At 38.3% G+C, this 17,999-nt stretch overlaps 1 protein-coding gene across 1 annotated transcript in view; it reads left to right on the top strand.

The window, feature by feature from the left end:
* Positions 1–14,651, top strand: part of Grem2 (gremlin 2, DAN family BMP antagonist) — a 103,834-nt gene extending 89,183 nt beyond the window's left edge. The window contains exon 2 of the mRNA XM_015483533.2: positions 11,175–14,651. Coding sequence (XP_015339019.1) covers positions 11,176–11,682 — 507 coding nt within the window. The 5' untranslated portion in view covers position 11,175 and the 3' untranslated portion in view covers positions 11,683–14,651. The remainder of the gene's footprint in view (positions 1–11,174) is intronic.
* The last annotated feature ends 3,348 nt before the right edge of the window (positions 14,652–17,999 follow it).

Genomic DNA, 17,999 nt, shown 5'->3' with positions numbered 1-17,999 from the left:
AATTGAAAAGACAGTGTTCACCAGAGCTCCATTGTCAGACCACTTCTCTTCTTACCCTATCCCCAGGTGCACTTATAACCTTCACAGAGCTGGTTAGTACTTCAGGTCCATTTGCTGAGGCCCATCTTCTGCCAGACATCTTTCTTTCCTTGTGCCATAAAGACTCCCTGTTCTCACAAACCAGGTCTTTCTCTGATCTTCTAATATAAATACCAATACCAGACCCATCAACCAATTGGCTGATGCAAATACTTAGATTTTTCCCACTTCCTTATTCTTGTGTCCATTCAGTCACCCCAAGAAGTTAAAGCCCAGTTATCTAAAATATTTCCTTCCTTTTTCATCCCTGTTATTCCCAAATTCAGGCCAACATTCTGTCTTTTGTGGATTACTCGAAGAGTCAAATACCTAGACCCCTTTTTCCAGGGTCATTATTTTCTCACTATTTTCTTTTTCTTATTTTTTCATCTCATTCCTGGGATGAATCAGTGTTTTATTCCTTCTTGTATCACAAACCCTAGGGAAGGGCATGGAACATGTAGAATGAATGAATGAATCAATTAATGCATGAAACTTTAATAAAAGTGCTGCCTAATATAGAATCATAAATAGGGAAAGCTTTGGGTATTGGTGTTCATTTTTAATATGTTTCAACACTTTTTTCTTCACTTTTTCCATAACTCCATATCCATTGGCATGTTTTAAGTCTCCTGGTTGTCTCTGATTATGTTTGTTTTCTTTGGTTGAGAGCCTTGAATTTGCCTTCTAATTTGTCTGAATTCAGCATTGGTTGTCAATAGGAGCTAACTTGAAAAGGGCAGGGTGCCTAAGACTTAACACCAAGTAAACCAGACTTCTTGTTTCAATTAAATTACTTAATATGGGATTTTCCAGTCCTCTCTGGACCCATTAGCCAGCAGAGTGTTTTAAAAAACTGTCAGGAAATAGAAGTTGCAGAATTTGAGAGACATGAGTGAGTGAATCAAAGAAGAATGAAGCCTGAGGTCTTTCCTCATAACATTTGCATGTGAACATAAAATTTTTATGTATCAAAGAAGTCATGGATAACTCATTCTTCTTGCCCAGCATCATTAGTGTAATTCCCATATTTAAAAGTAATAATATGATAATATACTTTAATATGCTGCCCTCTGACAGTTTTATTTCTAAATCTGTATGTAACAGGTTGTATACCTCTCACATAATTTTAATTGATGTTTAAAATTTGCAGTGGGTATCATTTAAAGAATATCACAAAACGGATGTTTCAAAACAAAATCTCTTTTTAGTGTCTCTAGAGAGATCTGAATACCATAACTATTTTATGCCCACGATTATGCATTCTTTTAAAAAATGCATGCAGAAATACTCCTTTAAAGGAAAATTTTACATCTTTTTCTCCTTAAATTCATGTTTTACTCTAATTTTCTTACTAGGTTTTATATTTGAGAGTCTTTTATTTTTCATTCTGTTATTGTTTCTGTGACAATAGTATGCTTATAAATTTTAATTTTCATCCTGTACCCATAAAGCTTGAAAGATTGGATTTTTTTCCCTGTGGATTGATTATTCATTAGAATGAATATTTGTTCAAAGTAGCAAAAATATGTTATACATTTAGTAAATAATTATTAAACAAAGAAATGTAAATTTCAACAATTCACCTCTTTTAAAGAGATGCCCCATGTGTGGAGACTTTTGGTTATGCATGTTTTTATGAGTGAATACTGCCCTTTTCTAGAAAGAGGAATAAGTACCCACAATACACCATGATAAGAGTGGGTGGGATGGGAGCTATCCTTTTCTGTTGTCAAGTAGAAGAAGGGAATGCTTAATGAAGCAGGAAGGAGAACATGTTTGTCCCATGATATGAAATTTCACAAGCAGGAACAGATGGAGGTTGAGAATTTGAATATTCCTCAAACTACCCTTGAACACATGCCTTTGGAAAGCCTGTATGTAACCCGTAGGACTAGACATGTGCCCATTGAAGATCATTTATGCCCAAAAGAGTTGCTGTGATAGTTGAGAGATAACAAAAACTGTCAGGTCAGTGGTCCAAGGAATAAGGAAGAGTGAACAACACTTTAAAATAGAAGAAAAATAAGAACCTGAACAAACAATTACTACTGAATCACAGACAACTAATATTTATTAAACTTTTTTAAAGTCCCACTTTTAGGAGTTGCATTTACTTCTGATTTTTATGGCTAGATATGTATTAAATCACTATAATTAAATGTTTATGTAAAGATTATCATTGCTACTGGAAAGTTAACCAGTCTCAAACTGGGTTTTAGTATTTTAAAAATAATTGTTAAAAACCACATCTAGGGCTAGAGTTGTGGCTCAATGGTAGGGTGCTTGCTTAGCACATGTGAGGCACTGGGTTCAATCCTCAGTGCCACATTAAAAAAATAAAATAAAATGAAGGTATTTTTTTTTTTAAAGAAACCTATACTAGTGTAGATAAAATCCATTCAATTGTCAAGTCTTTCATTTGTGTATACATTAATAAACGTTCAAAAGTTATTCACTAGATCCACCATAAGTCACAATAGAAACAAAGATTAAATACCCTTTTCTTCCAATAACTTATGTTCAAATAAGGGAGAAAATGTGCAGACAATGGCTACAGGGTGTCTATTGGCTGTACCAAGGCAGTTAGAACTATGGCAAAAATGAAGAGCACAGGAAACATGGAAAGTTTCACAAAGCAAATAATATTGTAATGAAACTCAAATGACTAACAGTGGTAAGAGAAACAACATATCAGGCAAAGGAAAATGCACAAATGTTTGGAGCTGGAAAACACTCTTCCAAGGGGTAAAATACTTAGTGTTTTGTATTTCAAGCATGAGATATAAGGTAAAAAGGTACTAATATGACGAGACCAAGGAGAGGACAAAGATCACAGAAAGCCTGTACACCCTGCCTAAAGACTTTGAACTCATAAATGACGGAAACTCTTTAAAGGGTTAATTTAAAGGAATAATCTTGACAGAGTTGAGTGTTACAACATTCATTCTGATAGGAATCCAGAAGGTACATCTAAGACTATGTGAGTCTGAGACCCAGAAGCCAAGTGAGAGTGCTGTTCTAAGAATTATAAGGACCTGAACTGAAGTATTACCAGTGGGATTTAGAAAGAGTCACAAAAGATAATGAGATCTTGTCAATGGACTTAATATGGGAAAAGATAAACTAGGACAATCTCCAGTAAACAAAAGTGACTTACATATTGAAGAATTTATTCACAAACATGAAGTTCAGAGGTAAGCAGTTCCGGGGCTGGTAAATTCGATAGCTTAATGACATAATAAAGAATGCAATTGCTTTCATTTTGTGCTTTATACTTAAATATTGACTTTCATCACATACTTGTATCTTCTCAGCTTTAGTCATTAAACCCTTGTGTAACTACAACCTAAAACTAGAACAACCTAAATCTAGTATTCTCCTGGCATGTCTCTTTTCATCAGGGAATAAAATTCTTTCCCAGGAGGCTATACCTTATATCTTATTCATCACATTTGCATCATCATGCATGCCTAAATCAATCACTTGCAAGGAGAGTGGGACAACCAACTGATTTGGGCCAACCAGTTATCCATCCATGGTATGTACATGGTATTTATGAATCCAATGCCTGAACAAAATTGTGGTTCTGTTCGCAAGGCAGAAATAGGGGCATTGACTCTCTAGTAGTAAATTAACAGGATATGCCCCTAGCTGTCAGCTTTCATTTACATTAAAGGTAAATGTTGTAGTGTTGCTTGACACTGGAACAATGTCAGAGGAGAAGTAGATGAATGGGAAAATATGATGAGGCTTGAAATATATAGAATTTGAGGTGCCTAAAGGGAATTGGGGAATAGAGTCTGAGAGTCATAAGCAGAAAGCTGTTGGTTGAAGTCATAGGCATGAATGAAATTCTTAGGAATGTGAGTAATATGAAGACTGGATTGTAGAAAAAATACTTAGGAAACTCCCACCTTCCAGAGGAAAAGAGAAAAAGAAAACTCAAGAAAAGAAATTGAAAGACTGAAGGGAAAAAAAGAAAAAATATATATGTTCTTCTGAATACCAAGGGAAGTAAACAGGGGACACACAATTTTGCATGTGCCCTGTCACCATTTCTACTAACTAGGATTCAAAAAGTGAAATGAAGCAACTTGAACAGAAAGTGAACAAGAAAAGCTGATGAGTATATGGGCAGTATGTTTTTGATTTTACTCAAAGCATTTGAGACAGTATTTTCTAATTTTTGTGTATACACAAACAGAAAATCTATACTCTGCTTGTAGCAAAGTGAAATTTGCTATTTTAGTTTTTCTGAAACACACAATGGATGGAGGAAGGGGGTTTCAGAATGTGTTATCATTGCAGCATGATTGATCTCTCAGGCTATGGTCTAAAATCCTTATTAAGGAAAAAAATAAATAAAACTTTCTAATGGCTGCAGAGAACAAAAGCACTGGCTACAAAATGCTTAATGGATCACTCATAATATCTTTCTTCTTTTCAAATAAAGCTCAGAGAGTTCTTGATTTGTACTTGACTCCAGTGCCATATTCCTTATAACAGCAACATGGTGCAAGGGGTGGCAAGTGCCATTGGGAAACCCAGAGAAACCTGGGAGTGAGTCAGAATAGGTCACAGCATAGGCAGCTTAGGGCCTAGAAACCACATTCCCTTCCCATTTTCAAGTGGACGTGGACAAGAGAGAAGCAATGCATGTGTATAAACACAGGCTGTCAAACAGCTTTCCCATCCATTTTCCATTCGTTTTCTTATTGATATAGTTCTCTGCTGCCATCTTGCCTCAGTGTTAACATTTCCTTTTCTGAACTTATTCCAACAATGTCTTCAAAGATTAAGAACTTTGATTACAAATTTCCAAATGATACTCTTGCTATCCGGAAGTCAAAGTAAGTAATGATAGTATCATTTCTTCTTTGGCTGAAAATATATTTTTAAAAAAACATAATATAATTTTTCCAGATGAAATTAAATTTCTCTTGGAACACAACGATGGTCAATGTTCCACTCAGGCAGTGCCACTTGGAAAAGTAAATGAATCCACTTGGATTTCAAACTTCTGAGTCATGTGGGATGCACTAATATTTCTGCTTTAAAATTTCTAGCCACTTCCTATTCTTTTCATGAAGAAATTTTCTTTTCAGAAGATACATAATTAGAATTTCTGATTTGTCCTCTCCCAATATTTTGATTTCTCTCGCTTCAAATAAGTTACAAGTATTTCTTTTCAGTCATAAGACCACTGCATTTGAACTGGATGTACAAGCCGTTTGTAACCAGAGATGCAAATTACAGTAATCATAAAATGCCATTTCAAGTTTTTCAGATAGGCAAAAAGTAATAAATCTGGTAACACCAAGTGTTAGCAATTGTGTGAAGCATCAGGGACTCACATCTTACCCAGGGGAAGGGAATATTGATGCAAACACTAGGAAAGCAACTTGGCAAAACTTAGTCAAGCTCAAGTTGTACATATTCTCTGACCCAGAATTTCCACTTCATGTCTCCTCTAAAGAAAAACTTTAGCAGATGGGCCTAAATAAGCACATACAAAACTTCTCAGGACAACATCATTGACAGTAGTGAAAAGTTGAAGCAGCTCAACTGTTCCTCAGTAAGATGAATGAATAGTGAATAAATGCTTCAATATTCAGCAATGGAGATGGAAAGACTTCTACAAACATCCACATGCATAATATCTCAAACATGTATTCTGGGAAACAAAAAAAGAAGAGTATGAAACTAGGGATAGATTTGTTAATACACAGATATGCACTAATACACAAAATGTAACTAGTAAACACAACAACTGGAATGATATACAGAATGCTGGTCTGCTCAGTGAGGGTAGAAGAAGGATGTGAGGAACATACTATAACTTTCTCTCTCTCTCTCTCTCTATATATATATATATATATCTATATATATATATATGTATATACACACACATATATATGTATATACACACACATACACATACATATATATGTGTATATATATTTATATATATAGTAATACCTCTCTATATAGTTATATTAGTAATATCTCTCTGTATATATATAGTTATATATACATGTAGTTATACATATATGTAAATATAGTTTACATATATGTAAACTATATTTACATATATATATTACAAAATTGAAAGAGATTGTAAAGATAGGAAATCTTAATATTGTATTCATCCTGATGGTCGGCACAGTTTTTTTAAAAATTTTCTGCCTCACTTTGTGTTTGAAATGTTTCACAATTATAAAATTTTAAAGTCAAGGAAATTTTTTTTTAAAGAGAGAGAGTTTTTTTTAGTATTTATTTTTTAGTTTTTGGTGGACACAACATCTTTATTCTATTTGTATGTGGTGCTGAGTATCGAACCCAGCTCCCCACGCATGCCAGGCGAGCGTGTTACCGCTTGAGCCACATCCCCTAAAGTCAAGGAAATTTGCTACTTTTTTTTTTTCTGTCAAATGAACATGAAAGTAAAGAGAAGATGACAACTGAATTGAATAGAAAAAAGTCTGGAGCAGGACATGGCCAAGTTTTTCTGTAAAAGACCAGATAGTGTTTTTAACTTTGTGGGCATTATGGTCACTATCTGCATTATGCTTTCTGCCTTTACAGCACAACAGCAGCTGTGGACAAAATGTAAATGAATGGGCATGGCCATGCTTTGATACAACTTTATTCACAATAAAGGGCCTCAGGTTGGGTTTGGCCTGTGGGCCATAATTTCCCTCAGTTTAGAGTTGCCAGGAAGGTAAGTGGTTTCAGCAGACAAGCAATCTTAGGCTACAAGGATGATCCAGGGGCCAAGGAACATTCACATTTATCTCTAGAGAGTTGATTAGGGAGCTAAACCAGTACCCTTACAGCCTAGGAATCAAAATCACAGAAGAAATACTTTGGTTGTTGAAGCGATGGCAGTAGAAAATTCAAAAAAATATATACTTGGATGTTTAACATTGTTGGGGGTTTTGGTTTGGATCTTTTGTTTGTTTTTTAATGTGTTTTCACTTGGGTGGTAGGAGCAAGTTTATCCCAGAGTGCCTATGGATATTTAGACCTGGGTGCTTCCCTTTAATTTTCCAAGGATACTCTAGAATTCTTAGGTCACAGAAAATATTTCATCCCCTCCCTGCCATTCACCACTTCTACACAGTCCAGTCCTGCCTTGGCCTGACTTCTAAAACGCAGCAAGTTCACTGTGGCAGTGAGTTCATTGGCTTAACTGCACCAATGGCCTTTGCTCACTTGCATACACCTGTTGGGATAGATGATTCATCTCTGCTGTATCCTTTCCTAGAAATCAGCTTTCTTGCTCCAGGTCCTATTGTAGAGACCCTGTTCAGGTCTTCACATTTCTAGGAAGGGCTCATAGAGGGGGACTATGATTTCTCAGCTGCTTTGACCTGGCCAGTTCTTGTTCTTATATCTACAAAGGCCAGGTCCAAGGGCGTTCACTTAAGAGAAAAATGCTTCTACTACCTCTCTTTTTTGCACAATCAACTTTGGCCAACCCAGTCTGCTTAGGCCATCAGCATTTATAGTCCTGGCACCCCTTGCAAACTGAAAACATTGTCAAGCCAGAAGGACGGTTAATAAAGCCGACAGGATTTATTTATGAGTTTCTTCTCATACAAGCCAAACATAAGATGTGAGAGTAAAGTGAAGTATCCTCATGCTGTCATTACTGGCAGTTGTGGCAACATTCCTGAGAGCTTAATTGTATGCCAGCCATTTCTCTGAATAGCAAAGGGTGTCGGGACAGAGCAATTGAAGTGCCGAATTCAGGTCCTGGTCAGACCACTGGAAGGATGATTGGCAAACTGAAGGTAGAGGCATGGCACGTACATTGTCTCCTTGGTGAACTCTCCACAAGCAAGGGCCAACAACAGCAGGTTCAATTACATCAGTGTCCCTGAAGGAAAGAGGATATAATTGAATAATCATCATGGCAAACACCTCTTTCCTACTTACCTGTTCTGACAGTGAGCTGACACTGAGGTGAGGTGAGCTTACTGTGGCCATGTGTGAAGGAGAACAGAAATGAGATATAAGAAAGGAAAGAGAGAAGAGACTGACTTGGCCCCAGACACCTAGATTTTATCTGTCTCTTTTCCTTTCCTGAAAACTGGAGGTTTGCTTTCCTTCCTAGGTTCCTGTGAGACATGACATCTAGGGACGTGTGCCAGATGTTTTGAAATCATTTTAAAGTGTTCAAAGAATGCGTGTTGTTAATCACCACATCTAATACTGTTGACACGGAGAGTTTTTGCCCCAGATTGATCTGAGCATGTTTCAGCTCTGCTCTCCCCGACAAGAATTAGAAGGTGTTGAATGAAAGCATGCCTTTTCGAGCCTATCAATGGTGCATGTGAGGCTGTTATTGGAACTAGGAGTTAAGGACCAGGTCGACTCTGTAAATCTTTCCTGGCTGGGACTCACAAACTTTGGGTTGTGTTTACTCAGAATGTTAATAATTTCGGAAATTATTAAAATGGAACCAAAATACTTTCTTTTTAAGAGGCTATTGAGATCACAAATCATTCTGCAAATATAATAAGCTGTGTAAGCTGAGTGAGTCCAAGACTCAATGCTTGCCATGGGTCTGCTGGAAGGGTGGCTATTTTCATATGACACTTCATGTGTGGAACTAAGGAGACATGAGAAAAGCCCTTGAAAGACTTGGCCTTAAAATTTCAATAATTGTGTTGGAAAAATATCTTTGAAGAAGGAAGGAAGGAGAGAGAAAAGATAGAATATTATCTGTGTTTCCCCTCCCCACCAAATTTTGTATTTCTTTTGCTCATTTTCATCCATACTACCTAACTCCAGTTGCTTTCAGCAGCAGCGTCATGTTGAGGAATCCTATTCAGATTTTAAAAGGCTCTTTTAGTTGTTTCCTAGGCTCTTCCTGTTTCCTCTCTAACTACAACCAGTGGTTTTTCCTTGTACCTTCATATCCTGGGTGGCCACTGATGCCTATATTAGTTAGCTTTCCTTTACTGGAACAAAACAGTTGAGATAACCAACTTAAAAAGGGGACAGGTTTATTCTGGTTCACAGTTTTGCAGGTTTCAGTCCATGAGTGCAACTATGCACTGCTTTTGCACCTGTGATGAGGCAGTACTTTATGGCAGGAGTGTGTGGCAGAGAAAATTGCTCCCCTCCTGACAATCATAATGCAAAGAGGAAGAGAGGAAGATACTGGGGTGCCACAATCTCCTTCAAGGACACACCCCCACTAGGTTCCAACTCTTAAAGTTTTTAATCATTTTCACTAGTGCTAAGCTGGGAATCAAGGCTTTAATGCATAGGTCTTCGAGGGGCACTTAAGGACCAAACTATAATAGAGACATACTGGAATTCACAAAGCCAATCACAGCGCTTACTCCAGAATCAGTACTTCATAAGTAGTTGATGTGCAAAGCTTATTGTGGCTTAGACTGGACATGTAACAATGGCACCAAGATATGTGCTCTTGGCAAGTTGTACAACCTCTCAATGTTCAATTTCCTCATTCATAATATAGGGAAAGCAATACTAACTATTTCATGGTGTTTTTTTGATTAAATGCATTAACACAAGAAAGAAAATGTGTGTGTGATGTGTGGTTTTTTAATTTGTTTTACTTAGTTATACATGACAGTAGAATGCATTTATACACTTTGATATATCATACATATATTAGATATAATTTCTCATTTTTCTGAGTGTACATGTCTGATGTGTTTTGAGAACCAAAAAATATTAGTTATTCTAATATTAGTAAATATATTAGCTTGTGATTTGAAGAATTTCTTATACTTAATATTAACTTTTAACCATTTCTATATGCTTGTGCCTGATACATATATATAATATACATGTATAGATATATACACATATATATAAACATTTATGTATACTTTTTTATTGTTACGGGTCTATGTTAAAGTGTGCACGTTAAGTGAATGGGAATTTATCAGTTTTACAAATGGTAAAAAAGAGAAGAAATTAATAAAGATGAAAATAATGATACTGAGAGGATTATGTTAGGAGTTACAGTTGTAAAATGAGATGGGAGACATCTCTTTTGCTGGGTTTTTGAGACTATTCATGAAAATATAAAAATTAAAAATGTAAATTGAACTTTGAAGCCCATCTTTCACTTAAGTCAAACTTCAGTTTTCTCCCTACAAGGCACATTTTAGATAGAGGAAAAATAATTTCTCTCTAATTCCCATTTCTGTTGATTTTGTGTCACAGTCTCCTAATACCCAAACTGGAAAAAACAATCCATTCACTCAGGTAACTTTGCATTGGCATGATTTTAATGCAGACTTGAAATTTCTTAATTCACAAGTAGGAATTTCCACTATACAAATCTAATTTATGACTCATTTGACTGATTTGAACTTCTGTGTACTGATGTTAAATGCTAAATTTTATCTATTACTTATATGTAATAATGAACAGATATGTGACTATTCGTTTTTAGCCTATGTGTGTTTCTAACATTAATGCTTATTTTTAAGAAATTTGTGAACTTTCCTTTTACTTTTTACTTATTAATTTTTCTAATCATATCCATGTCTGTTGGTTAATATTGATGGCTCTGGATATAGATACCTGGCTCCAAATTCTGTGCCATTGCTCACTGGTTATGTAACCTTGAACAAATGATGGAACCTCTGTGGGCCTCAATGCATTACTAGCATGAAGTAGGAACACTAATACCACCTCCATTTTAAGGCTGTTTTGAGGACCAAATGAGCTGTGCATGTAAACCCCTTCGAACAATATTGGCCCATTCTAAAACACAATAAACATTTGAGTATTTACCATTATTGGTACTTCTGTGAACTGGCTTGAGTGTCTCTTGGCAGCATTTGCTTTATTTCTGTAATTGTTCAACTTATGTTTTCTAACTGCATTATAAATTCATTACTTCCTTTGGGGCACTATTTATGGTAGTGTCATAGCTATCCTCAAGTGGACTGTTTAATGCTCCTCACTTTCAGCCATCCCTGGTCATCCTGCAGTCTGTCACCTTTCCTAAGAAACCCATAAAGCATTAAAAGGACAACATGGATTCTGCACTCTGTCGCCCTTCTCAACCAACCTCTCTAACTCTTTTCTCATTGCAGGATGTTCTGGAAGCTTTCTCTGTCCTTGTTCCTGGTGACTGTGTTGGTGAAGGTGGCAGAAGCCCGGAAGAACAGGCCTGTGGGTGCCATCCCCTCACCTTATAAGGACGGCAGCAGCAACAACTCAGAGAGATGGCATCACCAGATCAAGGAAGTGCTTGCCTCCAGCCAGGAGGCCCTGGTGGTCACCGAGCGCAAGTACCTCAAGAGTGACTGGTGCAAGACCCAGCCACTGCGGCAGACGGTGAGCGAGGAGGGCTGCCGCAGCCGCACCATCCTCAACCGCTTCTGCTATGGCCAGTGCAACTCCTTCTACATCCCGCGGCACGTGAAGAAAGAGGAGGAGTCCTTTCAGTCCTGCGCCTTCTGCAAGCCCCAGCGTGTCACCTCGGTCCTGGTGGAGCTCGAATGCCCCGGGCTGGATCCACCCTTTCGACTCAAAAAAATCCAGAAGGTGAAGCAGTGCCGATGCATGTCCGTGAACCTGAGCGACTCTGACAAACAGTGAACGCCTGGCGCTGGACGCAGCTCAGCACTGCGCTGCGCGCCCTGGTCGCTGGGTCGTGTCGCCGCCGCTGCCTCGGTCCCCGTCCTCTGAGCTCACTCACACGCTGTCTAGTGTTCTCCCCTCAGCAGCAAGCACGTCTTTTGGGGCTGACGGTGTCCGTGTCACAAACGTGGAACGCAAGTGGAGCTTTGCTGATGTATTTCTGACTGACTCGGAGCCCTGCCTGGAGCTCCAGAACTAGCTTGTGGATCAGGCCCCGATGGAAAGATGCTGGAAACCTCTCCGCTAGCCCCAGCAGTCAGAGAGGACTTTAGTTGATGCATTGTAAATCCAGCATGGATGTTTCCACCATGTGGAAGCGAGTATTTCCCAGGCCTCATCCTACACTCCAGCTTGCCCCCTTTCCTTGTAAAGGGTGCATCACTCGTCTGAGCAGCCCCTCAAACTTCTCCTGCTGTTTTCCTGGACCTCTGGGGGTGGTGAGAATTCATTCTTGTGGTTTTGCTGCTGCTGTGATACTGATTTGGACAATGTCCTTAAAGGAGATGTCCAGGGCCAGAGGGGCTCCAAACAAACCCGAAACCAAGAAAACCACTGAGCCACTTGGATCAAGTGGGCTTTCCTGGGGACCTTGCTTTCAGCAGGCCACACCCTTCCAGGAGACATCACCACCTTTTCTTCCTTACTCCCCAGCCTCCATCAGTGGACTTGAGATGAACTCTAGTGTGCATGCTATTATCGCTGCAATTAGAATATTATCACACACAAGGTCTCTATATTAACGCTGGTTTTATAATTGACCTATATTGTAAAGAGCTGTTAAAAAGTATTATAGACCTATCATGTATTGTTTCATATGTTTTGACTCTGGCCTTGCAGCACCATTCTGAGTAGGGAGGACAGCAGGTGATGATCTGCCAAAAAGGTATTTTTTACTCAGACATAATGCCTGGTCAGCAATTCACTGTCGTGCACCTCTTTTAGATTGGGCAGGGAAATGGGCAGAATCATGCTTTTACTTTGAATATTATGTCACTGAAGGTACTAAAGCATTGCAGCACAATATAGAAATTAGGTTGGGGTGGATGGGTGTGGGGAGGGGAATTCATTGGGAAGTTATTAACTCAAAATCCCTTATGCATATGTGGGGTGACACAGGATGCTATTTTCACTGCCATAACATTAAGCAAAATTGTTTCCTGTTTAAAGATGTATTTAAGAATATAAGGAACTGGGTCACTTTGTGGTGCAGGAGGAAGTAAAGGATTAACATATAACGAATAGTAATATAGTTGAACTGTCCTACGGAAAATAACTAGTATCCCTTCCAAAGAATAGACTTTAAAAGTATGAGCAAACATTAGGTCACCTTTCATTTTTTCTAATGAATTGTCAAAGTTTCCATGTTGTGGTCTCTTGATATGAGGAAATTGACATAATTTATGCTCTCACAAAACTATACTCAGTTTGAATCTCTTTGCTAAATTTCCCCAGGAAGGCTTCCCTGTGAGTGATGTTTATGGAATCTGACAAATGTGAATGAGATGCCATTGGTGGGATTGAGCGTACTCTAAAAGCCTTTCTCTGATAATTTCTAAGCGAGTGTTCCAGCCAAAGGGTCAGTTTCCTAGTATATGAGTGAGACCCTCTACAAATTGCTCTGGAGACTGAAACTGACACTAGGCAGTAACAGTGGATCTAGAGTTTGTCACCTGGAGAACAAGGGTTGGGGTGGGGCGTAGCATGTTGGTGAATCTGTTTCCTGCTGCTGCACTGCAAGTTGTATATTTCTGTCACTTCCGTAACACCACAAAACCTGAGCACAGACTGTGCTATTATGAATGGGGTTTTGGCTTCAGAAGTGGGTAGCCCAAAATCAGGAAGCAGAAATAAAAAGAAATCATTGAGGGCTGGAACCCAGGGATGGCGATGAAAAGTAAAAAAGGTATCCACTGTCAGAATTGATTATTTTCATTTAGCAGAAAACCTCAAGTCAGACCCAGTGTAGAATATGCAGCAGAAAAACTGTGAAGAAAGGAAGCCCACATGATCCTAATGGAGGCTGATGGAGTGGAGTGGAAGGAGAGTGGAGGAGAGTCTCCAATACAACTGCCAAGTCAACCCCTATCGTTTTATTAATGCAGAGCCCCCACAGAAAGGGGGGAAGATTAAGCTAAGAACTCATAGAATAATAACCTGAGCACTCTTTTTGAACCCAGTTGTGGGTGTAGCAATGAAAGCAATATGATATGCTGCAGTGTGAAGCTCCTTCGGGGGGTTATTGTATGTATAAAGTTTACCTTATGCTGGCTCAAATTGTATTTAATTGTTTCTGTTTTGTTTTGTTTATAAATGAAGAAAAGCTATAAGTATAATGTAATTATTTTATAGGTATACTATTAAATTATAGAACAAATAAAGATTCTTTAGGATTATATATGATCCTGGTGTGATGTGCCATAAGAGTGGAATTTGGAATTTGTTTTAGTGAGCAACAAAGGGGTTCTGTGTTGTCCAGCCACGGTCAGTTCAATCCCTAGCCCATATCACATGATCCCCTTGGCAGCCTGGCATCTTCAAGGAGAATCAGAATGAGGCATTCAAGAAGCAGGGGTGGTAGAGGTGGCTTAGAGCTGGTCTTTGGGAACTTCCAAGCCTCTTCCTACCAGCTGAAGACAGAACTTTCTGGGTGTACTCTTTGAATAAGAAATGCTGAATGAGGAAGCCTTCAGAAACTTGCTGCAAATAAAAGTTCATTGTAAGACTTGTCTTCCTTTCTGTAATCAGTGCACCATACTTGTCTTTCACAAGCCAATTGTCTTGAATTTTGTGCATCTTCACATTTACTTCTCATGGGTTTCAATATTTCTTAATTCAAATACTTCTTAGTTTCACAGTGTCACTAATCAAACTATCTGCCATTCAAGAAACTCAATGATCAATAAAAAATAAAAACCTTCAGAAATTTACACATGGTTGATTCACTGTATGAATTTAAAGGAATTAAATTTATAAGTATTTCCACCTAGTTGATTAAATGGAACAGACTATTCCACTTTAGCCTAAGGGTATTTCAATTCACTTGTTTCTGAAGTTGGCTGAATTTTAAGTTATGAGATCATTGACAATGAATTTTTACTATTTCATGAACAATTTAGAATGTGTTTATTTCTATAAATCTTATTTAAAGATTGATCTATCACCACTGATTAGTAATGTCTGCATGAGAGATAACAATGAAACAAAACCATAAACAATTAAAACTTATTGACCATCAAGTTATCTTCTGAATCCTCCTTAACCCCTCCCTATTCTTGCCAGCCCTCTCACAGGAGACAGCCCAGCCACTTTATCAAAATTGAAACATGAAAAACCTCACAGCTTTTGTTGTGTTTATACCATGGGCATTTCTGGGTTACTGCCTTCTCTAGTATTCAGTGTAGAATATGTAGTAGAATAATCAAGCAAAACAAAAAAAATCATTTTCTTATCATTCCCTCAGCCCTAAGATCCCTACCAGCAGGGATAGGGGAAATGTGTACTCCATCGTCTCTGGAATCACAAGTCTCCTGAATCTTTATAAGATTAATCACCTATTCTTTCTCACGCATGGTGTTGGTGCTTACCAAGACCTCTATTATACTTGCCCCATATCTTTCATCTGGTCTTACTAGATGATGTCAATTATATGGTGGGTCAGTGTAATGTTAAACAGAATGATCATAAAATACAGATCCTTCCGATCTATATTTTGATAAAGGATGTAAAAATGGAAAAAGACTGGAGACCAGACCATAAGTGTAAACTGTTGTCTATCCCATGGGAATGCAGACTGGTTCTGGTTCTCTTTCCTTATAGATATGGAAACACACACACACACACACACAAAACAAAACTCACTTTCTCTCTCTCTCTCACACACACACACACAAAAACTCTCTCTCTCTCTCTCACACACACACACACACACAAAACAAAATTCACTCTCTCTCTCTCTCTCTCTCTCTCTCTCTCAAACACACACACACACACACACACACACACACACAAAAAAAAACCTCTCTCTCTCTCTCTCACACACACACACACTTGCCAGATCACATGCTGGAGGTTATTTCAGTTGGTTCCAGCAAATAATTAACATTGAGGGCAGTAGCTTCAACCAGGGCTACTACCATTGCTGACATCTTTGGTTGTTTTTGCAGGAGACAGTATTGTGAAATAAAAGGAAATGTGACAGGGGCCACTACAATATTAAAGTCTTTGAAATTTTCATTGATTTTTTCCCCCATTCCTTTTGGGATTCAGCTTTGGTTTTTAATTTATCCTTTTTGTTGGAGGCTTCTGAGCAAAAGGCTTCTGAGCATTCACTTGCCCCTTTCCACCACAATAGCTCTTGCCTAAGAGGTCAAAAATGAATGTGAGCGCTTTTAAACTACCAACAGTGTCCTTTCCAATTATGTATTTGGAAATGAGGGCATGTATTACCAAGTTGGTCCATGGAGCAGTGGGTCCACTGAGAACCAGACCTTGCGTAGGACTCTAGAAGTTCCTATATGCTTTTAATTTAGTAGGGAAACATGGTGGTTCATTTGGTCTCCAAGCAGTTGTGTTAATTCCAACCCAGTGTTCAGTATCACCAAAGTATTGAATATTAAGGTAAAACACATTGACCTGAATAAATGGTCCAAAGTTCCCAGGTTATGAAGTGGGAAGATAACAAAATAATAGATTTGCCTTCATATTGCAAGGTTTTTACTTAGGGGAACCAACCACCCTTTAAGTCAATGGGTTCCAGGTCTGCTGTGGAAACTGCGCAAGGGATTTTACTTTTATTGTTACTGCCCTCTTCCTCTGATCATCTATCACTGATTTTTTTTTTTTGGAGGGGAGATACCGGGGATTGTACCCAGGGGTGCTTAACCACAGAGCCACATCCCTAGCCCTTTTTTTGGATTTTATTTCAGACAGGGTCCTGGTAATTGCTAAGTGCGTTGCTAAGTTGCTGAGACTGGCTTTGAATTTGCAATTTTCCTTCCTCAGCCTCCTGAGCTGCTGGGATTACAGTCATGCGCCACTGCACTCAGCCATCACTAATTTCTTTTAACCAAACATTTAAGCAATACCTTTGTTGGCAGCCTATCCAGAAACATCGTATTGTATTAACCATTATCATGTTGGGAGCCCCTAGATGCCACTACAATCCTCCCATGCTTTGCAAGAAATGCACTCATCTTACTTCTGAAAATTAAACATTACAACGTGACATGTTTTTAAAGATCTTGCTATTCTCACATTCCTCAGGAAGCCTAGTTTAATAACAGCATCTCTTCCTACAGTTAATCTTGACCTACAGATGATAGGTACTAAAAGAGGCCTTCCTGAAAATGCATTTGGTTACTTTTTCCCCCTAAACTTTATGTATAGCAAATCCACTTAGCATGCTTTCTTCTCTGAGTTTTTGGATACTTTTTGTCCAACATGTACAATGGAAGTTCCTGTATTTCTATTTCATTAAATGTGAGTTACAGCTTTTGTAATCCTCTAAGACATTCTAGCAGCTTAGTGTCATTATCCTTGGGGCATTTGCTATAGAGTTAAATCTTGAGTCATGGGATATGGCTCTGGGGGGTGGTAGGTATCCCTTATCCAACTTCATGTTCTGTCCCCCCTCTTTGATCCAGAAGTTTCAGGATATATACGGTTCTTCCCCTGACTCCTCTAGCCACTTTCTTGTATACTCCTATCATTCCTTTGCTGACCTAGTACTTCCCAGTAGGGATGTGAACCTAGAAATGGTTTATTGGGTCCAGGGAAATTTCAGAGTTTGAGATTCTCAACTGTATCTATCAAGGTATAACTCTCCCAATTTTTAGGAGTTCCATTCCTTCTCCACGAAAGCCTTAACATTGGTAAAGAAAACTTGCAAGAGCTCAAAATGCAAACTTTTCTGAAATAGCACTCTTCTTACAACTGAGTCCTCCTTTGATTGCAGGAAATCAGAGCTTAATTAAGTGTTGCCAAAGAGACCCTATCTATGGCTTTCACAGTCTGCCTGAAATGGTGATTAATATCACGAGTCTTTATTATCTCTTAAACAAATCAATGCCACTTGAAAATCAAGTACCTAATCCTTTTATCTCTCATGAATTTTAAGCATCAAAGGTCTTTTACCTGTCAGTGAGTCCTTCTACCAGCAGACCATGCCAGTTTACTGGCAGGAAAAGTTTTAAAAATCTACTGTATGCCTGGGGGCTATTCTTGGCAGCTGTCTGGCATGTTATCCATCTCCAAATCCCTTTTTTTTTTTTTTTTTT

This window comes from Marmota marmota, unplaced genomic scaffold (assembly GCF_001458135.2).
Source record: "Marmota marmota marmota unplaced genomic scaffold, marMar, whole genome shotgun sequence".
NCBI classification, from domain to species: Eukaryota; Metazoa; Chordata; class Mammalia; order Rodentia; family Sciuridae; genus Marmota; species Marmota marmota.
The sequence above is the reverse complement of the archived record's forward strand: the minus strand, read 5'-3'. Positions and strand labels throughout refer to the sequence as shown.